Here is a 15,176-nt window from a genome sequence, read left to right on the forward strand (position 1 = left end):
CGCTCACTAAACCACCACCCTATGGACAATTTAGATTTTGACTAGGCAACAACAATGTTGCCGACTAAATCACCTAACTCTAGATGACTTAGACTTTTAGAAACCGAAACAAGATCTGAATCCTTTATAGATTAGGATCAGATTTACAATGTAAGCACATGAGACACAAAGGTTTAAGTACAACAAAGACTCTTCTTCACTCTATCAGATCCCTTTGTTGAGTTGAGCAATGTTCTTCCTTGAAGATGGCCTTCTTTTCAAGCTTATGAATTTTGAGAGAAAATCCAAATTTAGTTTGCCAAATCTTGAGTTTGTGTTTGTTGGAAAGAGATAATATATTGAAAGTGAACATAAACTCCTTGAGCCAATCTCATTGGCTGAAGGCCTGCTGTTAGAAAAGTTGTGCACCTACCGTAGCAGCTTTTCTGACGTATCAGCTTTTCTGACAGCTGTCTTTTCACCTTTCCATATCGCAGTCTTGCAGGGACCAGGTCCCTTGCAAACTTCTCTTAGTGAGTTCTTGAGAATACGTGTTGGCTCTCTCCTTTTGAATGAATGAATATTTTTGTTGTTTGTAAGTTGAATATATTAGACAAGAAGGATTATTTTCCAATGTACAAGCAACCTCCTCGCTTCTGATTGGTGGAGTACTCTGCCGCTTCACCAACTTTCTGACGCAGACAACTTTCCAGCTGTACAGCACTTTGACCACTGGACGAGTATTTATACTCTGCAGAGGACCAGGTCCCTGCACTTGTGAGGAGATCATCAAAACATCAAAGAACATAACAATATTCTACTACTACTAGTTGTTGATAAGTTTTCACAAATGTTAAGATTATAAAAAGAAGATGATCATGTTTCATGACTTAACATGACATAGTAGGTGGTTTCAAATTCTTGTAGGAGCATGATGCTCTTAATAAAAAAACCGAGAGAAGTGTAGAGAACACTCCTAAACTTGACGAAAATTCAAGGATGTATTTCACTCATATTGCTGGATCGAGGGTTTTATTTAATTCAGTTAGTCAAGTAACGGGTATTTGTCTCTAATTCAAGGATGAAACTAATAATTTATACCGAATTAACGAGTATTTTCAATACTTCTCTTAATAATCATCAATAAGCAAGACTAAGAGCGTGGAATCAAATCTAATAGTGACATGACCGCCAATGGTTGTTGACTATAAGTATTCCTTCATCTTTAACCAGAGGTCTCGAGTTCGAGTCTTCTTGGGTATATAGTCGTCTTTATTAGAGATGATTTACCCCTTAATATATCCCGACACAAATTCAAATTTAGTCGGATTTCAATGTGGATATCAGAGACTTAGGGAAAAAAAGAGTAATTTTAGGAATAGCAAAGATAAAAATCATATTAACGCTCTATAGCTACAATTTTGCAATTTGCGCTCCATAGTCAAATTATGTTTGCTATGGAGCATTTGATTTCATAAATCGCAGTGATTTGTATAAAATTTGCAGTGATTCGTATGAAAATTGCGTTTGTATATGTATATGTTCTTTGTGTTAGGCTAGAGTGGCGAGCAAGATTGGAAGAAAGAGGAGAGAGGCGAGCGAGAGAGGGCAGAGATTGGAGAGAAGTGAATTGTATATGTATATCACTTAGATATTGTATATATGCAACTATTATGTATATGTATCAATGACTGTGTTCGTATATCTGCATAAAATTTGAATTCGTATACAATTGAATCGAGTTAAAACATTTGTATCTGTATATCAAATTTCTCTCTCGCTTTATACAAACACAAATTATACATTGTATTTTGTATAATTTGTGTTTGTATAAAACGAGAGAGAGAAAGGCCAAAGAGATCTGGGCAGAGTAAGATTTGTATTTGTATAATTATAAGTGTATAGGACGGAGATATATGTATTTGTATTTGTATATACAATTTCTCTCACTTTATACAAACACAAACACAATTTAACATTTGTGTTTGTATAAAGTGAGAGAGGCGAGAGATGACCGAAAAAAGGAGAGTGTCGAGCGAGATTACAAGGAGAGGGGAGAGAAACGAATAACAAGAAATTTGCTACGAATTGGAATTAAATGAAATTATAGCTATAAGCCTATAATATTTATTTTGAATTAATCACTATTTTCCTAAAAAAAAAATCTAATAATGACCAAAGCAAAATTATCACCAGGGTCTAATCAAAGTTGAACTCTCTATAATTTCAACCAATGAGAATCAAGTATTAAGGGTTCTCAATCCGGCACGCATCCCAAAGTCACATCATAGCCGTCAATCACTTTCAGAAAACACAGTTAACACATTTAATAGCCGTAGATACTGGATTATAAAAGCACACGGATAATCATTCTGAGCCGTCAGATACACTTTAACACACGATCCCCACAATCCCCAAAGCCCTTATATATAATCTTTCACCTGCAAAATCAGCAGAATTTTTCTTCAATCACAAAAGCAAAAGAGGAGAAGAAGAGGAGGAGAAACAATTTTTTCTAAGAGGTAATTTTTATTTTTTATTTTGCTGCATATATTTATGAATTTGTTTTGTTTGTGTGTTTGAAGATCATGATTGATTCTGTCTTTTTTTTTTGGAAATTTTATGGTTAGGGTTTCTGATTATCTCTTGAACCAAATTCTTTTGTGGCAGAAAGCTAGGATTTTGAGGAATGTTGTTGAATATTTAGGGATTTAACTGCTCTTGTAGTTTGATTCGGTGTGTACTGTGTTATTTTAGGGTTTCAGGATAAAAGATCATTCCTTTTTGCTAAAAATAGAATTTCAGTGTTGGAGTCGATACATTGGGTGCAAATTTGAACATATTTATGTGTGGGTGGTGGGGGGGGGGGTTGATTGTCAAAGATTTTTTTTTTTATCCGTCTCTTCTAATAGCTATTGTAGTGAAGCAATCTTAGGTTCTGCAAATTTGTAGAATTTGTATTCCTTGTTAATGATAAGCTTTGAATGGTTGTGTAGTTGCTTCACATTATTGTATTTAGTGTAAAGTTGAAATCTTTCAGTAGGATTTCTTTTTAATTTTAGTGAATTGGTTGGTATGTGTCTTGTATTATTGCAGAATTGAGTTATTTTTGGGTGTTTTCAACTCAAAATTGAGTCTTTTTCTCATGTTATATTTTTGTTCTTATGAGAATTGTGGGTTGTGGTTTTCAGATGGCTCGTACCAAGCAAACTGCTCGCAAGTCTACAGGAGGAAAGGCTCCCAGGAAGCAACTTGCCACTAAGGTGTCTTTTGCGTTTAGTTTTGTTCTTGGTTTTGAACTACTTTTGTATGTATTAGTTTTTAACTTGCTTTGTATGTGTATTAGGCTGCACGTAAGTCTGCTCCTACCACTGGTGGTGTGAAGAAGCCACACAGATACCGACCTGGTACTGTTGCTCTTCGGTAAGTATAGATGGCGTAGTGTAATTCAGTATTGCATATGTTCTCTTTAGTCTTTAAAGTACATCATACTTGAACATGCTATTGTGTGAATGTTGTTGATTGGGATTTTGCATTATGCAGTGAAATCCGTAAGTACCAAAAGAGTACTGAGCTCTTGATCAGGAAGCTTCCATTCCAGAGGCTTGTTCGTGAAATTGCCCAGGACTTCAAGGTAATTTTTCGCTCATTCATTTCTATTTAGTTCTGAATTGGTACTGTTATGTTGATGACAATGGCAGTGGTCCTGAAATCTTGATTGATTCTTCTTTGTGCATTGGTTTGCTTTCAGACTGATTTGCGTTTCCAGAGTCATGCGGTGCTAGCTCTGCAAGAGGCTGCTGAGGCCTACTTGGTGGGTCTCTTTGAGGACACTAACCTTTGTGCCATTCACGCCAAGCGTGTGACAATCATGCCCAAGGACATTCAGCTTGCCAGGCGAATCAGGGGCGAGCGTGCTTAGTTTGATTACTGAAGTAGTAGCTTTGTTTGTCGTATTTTTACTCTTTTCTTGTTAGACAAAGACAATTAATGAAGTCAGTAGTAGGGTAATGTGCTTCTAAGTTTGTTTTGGTAGCTGGAAGCGTGCTGTAATTTTGCTGCCGTTCTGTTTTGGGTAGGTGGAGAATATGTGGTATATTTTGTTTGGATTGTCACACCACTGGTGTTCAACAATGTTCAGTATTTTCATCTTAATGGCTAGTCCAAGTTGTTGTAGATATTATCGATTATATCATGTTCTTCACATAAGTTGGGATGAAGGCTTGTATTTGGTAGTGATAAGTATGGACTTAAGCTTCATCTTTTGTTGCCAGTATTCTGAGATATTTGCATATGTTACTGTGGTGAAAATCAATTGAATTTTATAGAATTTGGTTAGAAGCTGGATTATTTATCTTATCATTCATACCTTAGTGTGATGAGAAGTTATTTCATATATATGGTGGGATAATTGAACTAAGAAATAACTTAATTCTCAACCAAATGATTCTTAAGTGGGTAACTACTCTGTTGGCTCTTTGATAGAGCAACTCTTTAAAATGCTAAAGCAGTATCCTCATTCGAAAAGCAATGAAATCGAACTCTACCATGGTTGCTGTAAGTTAATGGTCAAAACATATGAGGTTTTTATTTCTTTGAGTGTCATGCTCATGCCCTTTATTTGTTCCGACTCTAAAAAAAGACTTTTTTTTAGATACTACGGACCAAAATAAATCCTCTCTAAAAACACACAAGTGTGTTTTGGTTATGGACGAAGTGTCTGTTTTAATCTGTGTTTTTAGAAAGGGTACCTTTTAGTTTTTAGTGTTCAAAAAGCTTCTGTTTTGGGGCTGGACTCCCCTATGCCCAAACTATCCGTCGTTCCCTCAATTCTCACTATTAACTAAATTCAGAGGCGTGAAACTTGCTAAAAAGTGATATTCAGTGTGGTTTTGACCATTATCTTTTTAAACTAACGTACTGCTAGAAGAAAATAATATCGTATACACAATGCTATAAAACATTATGTTCTCGTAAATATCTTCTAGAATGTCAAATCAGCAATTTTTTAATTTTAAAAGTTCCCTCCCTTTTATATTTGTCTCAAATCTTCCTAACAAACCTCCTTCAACTTCGGACTTTGTCAAAAACCAGAATGTTCTCTCCCACAAAAAAAAGAATTCTTACAGGGATTCCAACACATAACACACAAATTTTTTATCTAAATCTTTTGGCCACAATGTTTTGACTCATTTTTATTGGCTCACAATGTTTTTCCTAGTGTCATGTGTGTCTACACTATATATTTATCTTTGAAATCCAGAGGTTTTCTAGGATACAGTTTGTTAAGATTTTTATCTGGTTTCCTTCTTTCTTTTTTCTTGGTTTTTGAGTTTTCATAAGAATAAAGATTTGATCTTTAGAATATTTCTAAAGATTTGTACATTTGGGGTCTATTTATTTTGGACACCAGAAAAAACCCCTTAAAAGTTAGAACCATTTATGCTTTATTTTCTTGTTCTTGAAAGAAATCCCTCATAGGTTGGCCATATATCCAAGGTATAATTTTTTCATCCTTCATATTCTTCTGTTGTTATTTTATCTTGGGGTTTATTGCCGTGGTCGTACTTGGACCTTCTTTCTTACCGTGGTAGTAACATTATTCTCGTAGTTTCTTGTTTTTCGGTTTGTTTTTGTGTTTCCGTTATTGTATTATTTTGTTGTTGTTATTGTTCTTTCCTCTGCTGGACTCGTTTTCACATTATTTTGTTGTTGTTAATGCTCCCATTTATGTATTCCTATTTTCAAACTGTTTGGAAATGCTTTATGTTAAGATAAGAATCTATCAGAAATAACCTCTTTTATCTCGACTAGGTAAGGTAATATGTTGTTGTTGTTTGGATTAGTATATTTGAACATTGGTTTTTCTCTTTTGGAAAGTGACTTTTTGGTGTTATATGGATATTGGCTTTTGTCTAAAACTTTGCAACTTCTCATTATTTGTGATTGTTTTTGCTTGTAGAAATTGATCACCAAATGCTAGATCAAATGGGAAAATTTGAGGAGGAGGTTAGGCAGATGAAAGAGGTAGCTCATGAAGCTCAGGCAATGGATTTAGTATACAATTTCAAGAAAAGGGTTCATGAACTAGAAGCTGAAGTAGCAAATAGACGATTATCGGAGTCTAGAATATTCGATTCATTGGCCTCACAGACAAGGGAATTTGAGCAAACTAAGATTGAACTTGAAGAATCCAAAGTTGAGATATCTTTACTTCATGAAGAGATTGAATCACTAGTGTCTTCATCCGAGCAAAATAACTGGCGTTGTGATGGTTCTTGTAGCGGAAAGATTGCTTTAGAGAAGGAACTCGGATGCCTCAGGTTTGAACTTGGATTAGCGAAGGCGAATTTGGCTATGATCCAAGAAAGAGAGAGGTTTGCTTCATCAAAAGCTAATGCATTGAGTGATGAGATGCATTTGGTTAGAAATGAACTTAAATTTGCAACTTGTGCAGAAGAAAAAAGCCAAAAGGCCTTGGATGATTTAGCGTTAGCGTTGAAAGAAATTGCTGCTGAAGCTTATGAGGCCAAGGAGAAACTTAGTGCTTCTCAATTAGAACTCGAACAAGTAAAAGATGAGGCAGGACAATTGAAACATATGGTTAGAAACGCCGAGGCTAGGTATCAAAAACTTTTGAATGAGGCGAAAAAGGAAACTGAACTACATAGAGAAACATCAGACAGATTAAGGCTGGAGTTTGATGAGTCACGTTTGGCTGAAAATGAGACGAGGTACATAACTTGTATAAAGAAAGCTGAAGAAGAAAACAAGCTAGCTCAGGATGAGGCTGCTACACTCGCGGAGTCTCTTAAAGCAGCTGAGCGTATTACTAGAGCAGCAAAGAGAGAAGTTTACAAATTGAAGGGCATATTGAAACAGGCTATAAATGAAGCTGACGCTGCAAATACTGCTGCTGGCCTAGCTAGAGATGAAAACATTCAACTCAAGGATTCTAAAGCTGAAAAGGAGGAATCAATTCGTCTTCTCACTCAAGAGAACGAACGACTTGGGACTAATGAAGTTGCAGCTCAAGAAAACGTCAAGAAGTTAAAAAGGTTGCTCTCTTCGTCAGCACTCAAAACCAAGGATAAGGAGCAAGAAGAGGAACATAATGTGGATCCCCATATCAAGAAAACTTCCAGCAGTGTAAATTTGCAACAAGAACAAGGAAATTTAGAAGCCAAAATCCAAGATGAGAATCTCAAAAAGGCCAAGGCACTTAAGGACACAATATTTGAGATAAATGAATCACCAAAATCAGAGCTCCATATACCAAAACAAGTATCTCATCATCGGAGAGCATCCTCGTTTGCCTTCTCAGATGATAGAGGAACACTAAAAACAAAAGACTTAAGCATGTCTTTGAGCAAATCTTCGTCATCACTCAACACCAAGGATAAGGAACAAGAAGAGGAACAATATGAGGAACTCCAAGTTCCGAAAAAGCTCAAGTTGCAACAAGAACAAGAAGATTTGAAAGAGAAAATCCAAGATAAGGATCCTGAAAAGGCTGAGACACTTGAGAGGTCAATAATTGAATCACCAAAACCTGAGGCAGATCCCCATACACCAAAAAAGGTTCCTCTTCATCGGATATCATCCTCGTCTTCCTCCTCAGATGATGGAGGATCACTAAAAACAGAAGACTCTGTTAGTGATAGAAGTCTTATCAGGAGGAAAAGAACGTTGTTTCGAAAAGTTGGTGATCTCATAAGGAGGAAAAGTTTTCATAAAACCATCCACTGAATAAGCCTTTGTTCTGTATATACATCTTGAAATTGTATAGTTATTTTCAGCTTTTGAAGTTTTCACTCTACTACACAATGCTTCATTTTTTTTGTATCAGAGAATACAGGAAACTGTGCAGCCTAACAAATATGAGTTTAAGTTCTTCCCATTAATAGTGTAAGTTGTTCGGACTCTTCAAAAATGTTGTCATACTCGTGTCAGATCCTCCAAAAATGCACTACCTTTGAAGGATTTGACACACACTTGATGACAATTTTGAAGAGTCGAGTAACATAGATCAAGTTAAGTAAGGCTAACATAGTTGCCTAAAAAATAAAATACTGTAATAATTTATTATACACAATCAAATTGTATTGATAGCGTAAAATATTTTTTACTTGGTTCTGTTTGTCTGTTGAATCCTTCTACTTACCAGTTTGCCAAATGAACACTTAAACTCGACGAAACACAATATTTTAAACCCTTTTCTCACCTGATTTGTGGAAGTGTAGTACACGCAGCTACACGTGGAACTCCACGTCATTTTTTTAGTGACATATCATAATTTTTCAAAATATTTAATGACACATCATAAATTAATTATTAAAAAAGATAAATAATATTTTTAAAAAGGAACCGTTCCTCCTTTCCCCAATTTCCCACTTCATCATCTTCTCCGTTTCCACTCCTTTATCCACAAAAAAATCGCATTCTACTCCTACCTTTTCCATTGTTTTCAAACACAAAATTCATTAGCCATTAGGTTTACTTGAAGATTTCTTCCATTTATTTTGAATCAATAAATTCAAATGTCAAAGAAATTTCAAATTAAAAAAAGTTTGTTTGTGAATAATCCAAGAAATATAATAGATCTTGAAAATTTTATATAAGAACATAAAAATGAAGAATGGATTAATCAGATGTATATTTTAAAGTAAATTTTGCTAATAAAAAAGTTCTTGGTAATGGCAACAGTGATGGAGGGTGTTGATCGAAGAAGACGATGAAAAAAGAAAATAGAATGAGGTGGGTACTTAAAAAAAAGAATAGTGGATGAGTGGGTGAGTACTCAACTGAAGAAGAAGAAAAGACAAGGGGTGGGCTGAGGGGACCGTAGACGAAGTAAGAAGGGGTGGGTGGGGCCGGAGAAGAAGAAGAAATTATTTTTGTTTTTTTTAAAATAAAATATTACTATTATTTTCTTGTGTAATTTAATATTTTAAAAAGGATAAATATACCTCTGAACTAACGTAAATGGTATCTAAATACCCTTCATTATACTTTTAGGACACTGATGACCTTACCGTCCAAATTTTGGGTTGTATATACCCTTTGATTTAACGGAGAGACACGTGTCATAATCTTAATGGTCTATACAAAATTTATTTTATTTTTTATACTTAATTAAAAAGCCCACCCAAAAACCCACCAGATAATTATAACCCGAGAAAAAAACCCCAAAAGACCCAATTCCAAATAAACTCCATTTTTCTTTTCTTCATTGTTCCATCAACCAACAGCAACCAATTACCACACCCACGCCGAAACTTCAAGACACCACCGCGACTCATCTTTTCCGACGAAGCTCCACAAACCAAATCACTTCTAATTGCTACTAAACTCAGCCTCCCTCGCTCCGGCGAAATCAGCGATGCAGCGACCCTTCGGCCACCATAAAACTTGACCATCTTGAACCTGTCTCTCCTTCATCACTGTCCCAGTAGCACCGACGAACAGAACCAACAAACTTCAAATGGATTTATAATCACAAAAGTTATATCCTTTTTTTGTGCCTTAGTGAATTTTGAATTTATAAACAATTGGGTGTTGTCGATTTTTAGTAGTTGGTGATGATTTAGTAATCAAAACCTCTCACTAATACCTCACGAGTTCAAAATAAATCGATAAGTCTATTTGTCATTTCTCCCATCTTCCCCTTATCCTTCTCGAAATCAAACATACAATTATTGTCTCACTTTTGTGCTACCTTCATCAGGTTTATCGATTACACAAGAAAAGAACATATATACTTAGGGATTTTTCGATTATAATATGGGTGTGGGTCGTTTTGTTTGTGGAGCTTCCGCTAGAGAAAAATGGTGTGGTGGAGTTTCTGTGTTGATCTATTTCTTGGGGGTGTTTGGATGGTGGAACAATGAAGAAAGGGAAAATGGGTTTATTTGGGTATGAGTCTTTTTTTTTTTTTTTTTTTTTTTGGGTTATACTTATCTAGGTGGGTTTTTGGGTGGAACTTTTAAATTATGGATAAAAAATTACTAAATTTTGGATAGGTTGTTAAGATTATGACACGTGTCTCTCCGTTAGTTCAAAGGATATATACAACCCAACATTTGGACGGTAAGGGCATTAGTGTCCTAAAAGTATAACGAAGGATATTTAAATATCATGTACGATAATTTGGAGATATATTTGTCCTTTTTCCCTTTTAAAAATAAAAATATTGTAGTCCTTTGCTGCAAAACGTGTGTAATCACGCAATTATCCAACTCATCCATTTTTATGTCACATAAGTTTGGTCAATAGTCAAAGAGGTTCAAAAAATAGAGTTTCATCGAGTTTAAGTACTCATTTGGCAAAGTAATGAGTAAAAGGGTTCAACTGACAAACGCAACCAAGTACATGGGTCTCCTAGGTCATTCCACCTATTCTTTATACTATGAGTATGTATGACTTAAAAGTTTAAATCCTTTTGATAACTATCATGGCAACAAAAAATATTTTAACAACAAGCTATGACGGAGTCAACAAAACTGTACGTACACTCTATCCTCTTCATACCCCACAAATCTGAAAACTAGATGTATCTATCAAGCACAACAAGAATTAATATAAAAAAATATTTACTAATAATAATAAAATGACCAAAATTGCTTTAACTCCAAATTCAAAATTAGAAAGGCCCAATCAAGTAATATTCTCTACATATACCGGAAATGTGACCATGGAAAATTTCTGTTCATCTCGAGATTCCGATCTGTTGGTGGCGAGAGAGCAGTTCCGAGGCTGAGGTCGAGGTTGGATCTCAATTCACTGCCCTGAAATAGGTCAGAAAATTTCTCTCTGTTGTTAATTTCAATTTTTTTCGAATAAAAAAAGTGATTTTCCGAGATAATAACTATATCTGATAAATCAACATTATGAATCTTTGAATTCAAGCAGTCATTCAATGCTAATAGATTCTGTTAGAAACCATGCTTTAAGGACTCTCTTGTTTGTGCCTAAAATTAGGGTTTAAGCTGCTAATTTAAATTAAATGGACTTGTATTGATGATTTAGGCTGAGTTTTGGTTATGTCTATCGTATCCACCGTATATAAAAATGAATTTTCTCCAACACTATTAAGCAGGATAGAGTTTAGCTTAACTTGCAGTTCATGACACAATGAAACATCAAATGAAATTGAGGATTTGTCATTAATGTCTTTTAGCCAAAACATAGAGTTCATCAGAGCTATGTCTTGAGTTTGGATTCATAAAAAAAAAAACGTGATAATAGTATCACTTATCAATTAATATCTAACTTTGCTCAGGAAACCAATGGGACTTCTCAGCATTATTCGAAAGATGAAGCGAAATGAAAAGAAAATGCGGATCCTTATGGTGCAAGTCCACAAGCTAATTCTGTTTACATAGCATATTGATTAATTCTGTTTATTCTGTAGGGGTCTTGACAACTCTGGTAAGACAACAATAGTTTTAAAAATAAATGGGGAAGACACGAGTGTCATCAGTCCAACTCTTGGCTTCAACATCAAAACCATCGCGTATGAGAAGTATGGTTTCTCTGTTTTTGTTTCTCAGATTGCATGTTGCTGTCCTGTCCTGTTTCAATAATGTGTTTGTTCTTGTTTATTGTTGTTATTACTCTGTTAATTAACTCTAACCTGCATATCCAAGATGTATTTTGTCAGGCAATGTTCATGTGGTTGGATGAATATTTAGATTGTTTTATTCCAAACGATCAAAATTGAGTCATTTAAAGATATTTTTACCTTTTGAATCGTCTTCTAAGGCTTTGGTTTAGCCTATCAATGAATCGACTATGTTTTAATGCAAAATAAGTTGGGATATTGTTAGCCTGTTTTTACTCTGTCATCAACCTACCACACCCTCCTTTCTTCAGGTATATGCTCTATATATGGGATGTCGGGGGGCAGAAAACAATACGATCTTATTGGAGAAACTACTTTGAGCAAACCGATGGCTTGGTGTGGGTTGTGGATAGTTCTGATTTGAGAAGGCTAGATGACTGCAGATACGAGCTACATAATCTTCTGAAGGAGGAGGTATATATATAAAATCATATTGCTTCTCTTTTCTGTTGCTGAACTTCATGTGTGACCGTCATGTTAATAAGTTTTGGATAAAATAATAATCCTTGTTATTGGCTTATTCCTTTTGTTGAATAATGTGTGCATTGCAGACTTCAAAAACTCTTTCTTTCTGTGTCTGTAATAAATAGCCTATGTGTCCCAAAACAAAAGAGAATGTGTGATGCCTATTCACCTTTTCAGTAGATGAGATGATTTTTTCTTCACAATTCCTTTCTCTTTGGCAGAGGCTATCAAGAGCATCATTATTGATTTTTGCAAATAAGCAGGACATACAAGGCGCGCTTTCTCCAGATGAAATTGCCAATGTAAGGATGCTCCTTATTATACCTTAAAACTGTGTTGAAGGTACATTTAAGTGAACTTCTTACACTGGGAACTAGTAAGGATAAGCACAAGCTGTTGTACTCATTCTGTAGCCAAGTATGTTTGCATTGGTAAATATGATTTGTATACGGTTGGAAATCTGAAGATCCAAATATGAAAATCAAAAGCAAAGCTATATTCTAGTGGTGGTTGAGAAAGAAAGTATTGTCAAATTACTCGGGTTTTTTTGCTTGTGTATGGCCAATTATTCACAGAGGGAAAACAATTTCTTTTTTCTGATTCTTAGGTGCTTAATCTGTAGGCTATGGACAATAGCCGGCGTGCATACACAGGAGAAGGCCTACTTGAAGGATTTGATTAGCTGGTACAAGACGTTGCATCACGAATCTATATGCTTGATTAATTACAAGTTTTGCATTTACTATTTCGAATATATTTTTCGGAGCAATGTACTTGCTGGCTGCTCATCTGTGGACTGACCATATGTGAGGCAAATTATTTTCCCAATATGATGCAAAGAGTCTATGTTATCCACTCCTTGAGCCAATATACATAATACTTGCATTTAGATATCAATACAACTACATAAATTCATTCAGTTCAAATTGAATTGTTAACTCGGAACATTGAAATAATCGATTAGAAGAAGACTTAGCCAGAGGCTTTCGCTTGTAACCCATGCATGAATTGTGTAACACGTACATGTATCAGTCTTCTGAAGTTGTGTTACACAATTCATGCATGGGTTACAAGAAAATCATACAATCCAGAATAATTCAACAGAGCTGATCACAATAGAGAAGGTCATTCTCTAGTTCTTCATTCTTCAACCAAAAGTAAGTAAATTCCTAAACACACGCAGGCTCGATTGAACTTTCATATATTGCATATAACATGTTATTCACATTCTATTCCCCTACCATCCTTCACTACAATAATAAAAAATTATGAACCAAACTCCATCTTCTGTACAATAATATGAATAACAGTTATACTAATTCATAAACTCGGTTTCATCTGATAGCATTTACAGATGATTCTGAGTAGACTTTACATCAGATGATAAAATCACTGTGTTTAGTAAACAGTGCAACAACTACACTATTGACGGATTGATTCCAAGATTTGACACACAATGCATACATTAAGATAATAAACAAATCATCGAGGTTACTTCAGAAATGGTGAAAACAAAAGGCATACATTTGGCAGTTAGAAAACCTTTTTGCTCTTAATTCCCACTTCTGTATTTCATCATTTCCCAATTCGGCACAGATTTGTGCAGTAACTACTCACACAATTAGATTGTACTATATCAACTTCACAATATTCAACTTCAGAGAGCAATGCGTTTATATCAAAAACTAGACGTGAATGACAGATACCAAACCTAATTACCTAATCAACGTGTTGCATTCAATCCCAGTAGCATGTTCTGTTTGGGCAAGTAAGACACATTGGGAGTCTTAGCTAAGGTCGAAGCAATCTCCCTCGAAGCCTCGATCCTCCTAAGCTCAATCAAACCCATACCAGCAGCTGCAGTTGCATCAGAAATCAACTTAGCAGACTCACTTTCTCCTTCAGCCCTAATAATTGCAGCCCTCCGCTCTTGCTCAGCCTTCATCACAACAAACTTTGACCGCTCTGCCTCCTGCTGGGCAACCTGCTTCTTTTCCACAGCCTTAGAGAATTCAGCACCATATGATAAATGTGTTATCGCCACATCATCAAGCTCAATGTCGAAATCCTTTGCACGACGAATCAAACTTTCACGAACTAATGCAGACACCTGTGGACGCTCAGTGAGTAGCTGATCCGCGTTGAATTGTGCCACGACAGATTTGAGAACTTCATTGCCGATGGAAGGAAGGACCTTCTCATCATACTGTAATAGTAAAATGAAAACATTAATCCTATATACACTAGCATACAAAATACAAAAAGTTATATATTAGATACAAAACCTTTATATGCAATAGTAACATACATTATACAGTGTTTATAAACAAAATATGCGAATTCAGTACCTCGAGACCCAGGGTTTTGAAGATCTTTGGAAGACGCGAAACTTCTGGGCGAGAGAGAACACGGAGGGTAAGATGGACCATCTGGAGATCTTTTGTACCGGAGAAAGAGGAGAACGTGTGAGGTTTTGTGCGGATATCGAAGATGAAGGGTTTTTGAACCCATGGGACTAAGAAATGAGTCCCTTCACCAACAACATCGTCGATGATTCCTTTGAAGCGGTCGAAAAGTACGGCTCGTTGGCCGCCGTCAACAGTGTACAAGGAGGAGTTGAGAGCTGCTGCTCCGGCGCCGATCCCAGCTGCGCCTATTGCAAGATATTTGAGAAACGATAATGCTGCTTGATTGCTACCCATTTTTACAGAGAGTTAGGGTTTTGGTAAAATGAATTGGAGGAGAAGAAGGGGTTTATGGTGGAAGAAATATGGAGTGTTCTTCAAGAAAAACCCAAAACCTCGAAACGGGTAAGCAGATTAATACGGGTCGGATTAGTCGTATGCCCAACAATTTACATAGGGCCTCAAAAAGGAAAACGTAGGCCTTGGATTATTTTAGGGCATTTTACAGAAATTACATACATTTTGGGCTAATTACATTATATCTCGAAAGTTTCTTCAATTACAAAAGTTTTGAATTTTTAATTGCTCTTGAATACATTTCTTGATTATCCGATACATTACTTAATGAGAAATATGTATATGAGAGGGGATAGAGATGTATCTGAGATGGGATATGGATGTATCCGGGAGAGGATTTTCGTAAT

General features: G+C 35.7%; 4 protein-coding genes across 6 annotated transcripts; 3 read left to right on the top strand and 1 right to left on the bottom strand.

Annotated features, from left to right (window-relative positions):
- The first annotated feature begins 2,395 nt into the window (after positions 1-2,395).
- LOC102593235 (histone H3.3) lies at positions 2,396-4,239 on the top strand. The gene is made up of 5 exons (XM_006366159.2): positions 2,396-2,501; positions 3,171-3,242; positions 3,326-3,402; positions 3,523-3,613; positions 3,731-4,239. The coding sequence occupies exons 2-5, from the start codon at positions 3,171-3,173 to the stop codon at positions 3,899-3,901; spliced, it is 411 nt and encodes a 136-aa protein (XP_006366221.1). The 5' UTR covers positions 2,396-2,501; the 3' UTR covers positions 3,902-4,239.
- Positions 4,240-5,967: 1,728 nt separating this feature from the next.
- LOC102597407 (WEB family protein At5g16730, chloroplastic-like) lies at positions 5,968-7,728 on the top strand. Its single transcript, XM_006366171.1, has one exon. The coding sequence runs from the start codon at positions 5,968-5,970 to the stop codon at positions 7,726-7,728; it is 1,761 nt and encodes a 586-aa protein (XP_006366233.1).
- Positions 7,729-10,630: 2,902 nt separating this feature from the next.
- Positions 10,631-12,962, top strand: LOC102594102 (ADP-ribosylation factor-like protein 2). 3 transcript variants are annotated; one of them, XM_015304791.1, is made up of 6 exons: positions 10,631-10,775; positions 11,261-11,332; positions 11,393-11,503; positions 11,854-12,016; positions 12,289-12,369; positions 12,675-12,962. In XM_015304791.1, the coding sequence occupies exons 2-6, from the start codon at positions 11,268-11,270 to the stop codon at positions 12,687-12,689; spliced, it is 435 nt and encodes a 144-aa protein (XP_015160277.1). In that variant the 5' UTR covers positions 10,631-10,775; positions 11,261-11,267; the 3' UTR covers positions 12,690-12,962. The 3 variants fall into 3 exon arrangements, with proteins under 3 accessions (XP_015160277.1, XP_015160275.1, XP_015160276.1); XM_015304789.1 differs by having other exon boundaries at positions 12,690-12,962; XM_015304790.1 differs by lacking the exon at positions 12,675-12,962 and having other exon boundaries at positions 12,289-12,667.
- A 405-nt stretch (positions 12,963-13,367) lies between these two features.
- On the bottom strand, positions 13,368-14,829 carry LOC102594437 (prohibitin-3, mitochondrial-like). Its single transcript, XM_006366162.2, has 2 exons — positions 14,416-14,829; positions 13,368-14,273 (listed from the first exon to the last, which is right to left on the bottom strand). The coding sequence occupies exons 1-2, from the start codon at positions 14,767-14,769 to the stop codon at positions 13,791-13,793; spliced, it is 837 nt and encodes a 278-aa protein (XP_006366224.1). The 5' UTR covers positions 14,770-14,829; the 3' UTR covers positions 13,368-13,790.
- Between the last annotated feature and the right edge of the window lie 347 nt (positions 14,830-15,176).

The sequence above is a fragment of the Solanum tuberosum genome, unplaced genomic scaffold (genome assembly GCF_000226075.1).
Source record: "Solanum tuberosum cultivar DM 1-3 516 R44 unplaced genomic scaffold, SolTub_3.0 scf00619, whole genome shotgun sequence".
NCBI lineage: Eukaryota > Viridiplantae > Streptophyta > Magnoliopsida > Solanales > Solanaceae > Solanum > Solanum tuberosum.

Bases quoted from the DNA above. Each gene is read 5' to 3' on its own strand.
- LOC102594102 (XM_015304789.1), top strand. From the start codon at position 11,268: ATGGGACTTCTCAGCATTATTCGAAAGATGAAGCGAAATGAAAAGAAA. The intron at 12,017-12,288 runs GTATATATATAA...TCTCTTTGGCAG, and splicing joins ATAATCTTCTGAAGGAGGAG to AGGCTATCAAGAGCATCATT. The intron at 12,370-12,689 runs GTAAGGATGCTC...CTTAATCTGTAG, and splicing joins CTCCAGATGAAATTGCCAAT to GCTATGGACAATAGCCGGCG.
- LOC102593235 (XM_006366159.2), top strand. From the start codon at position 3,171: ATGGCTCGTACCAAGCAAACTGCTCGCAAGTCTACAGGAGGAAAGGCT. The intron at 3,243-3,325 runs GTGTCTTTTGCG...TATGTGTATTAG, and splicing joins GGAAGCAACTTGCCACTAAG to GCTGCACGTAAGTCTGCTCC. The intron at 3,614-3,730 runs GTAATTTTTCGC...GTTTGCTTTCAG, and splicing joins AAATTGCCCAGGACTTCAAG to ACTGATTTGCGTTTCCAGAG.
- LOC102597407 (XM_006366171.1), top strand. From the start codon at position 5,968: ATGGGAAAATTTGAGGAGGAGGTTAGGCAGATGAAAGAGGTAGCTCAT.
- LOC102594437 (XM_006366162.2), bottom strand. From the start codon at position 14,769: ATGGGTAGCAATCAAGCAGCATTATCGTTTCTCAAATATCTTGCAATA. The intron at 14,274-14,415 runs GTACTGAATTCG...TTACTATTACAG, and splicing joins TCAAAACCCTGGGTCTCGAG to TATGATGAGAAGGTCCTTCC.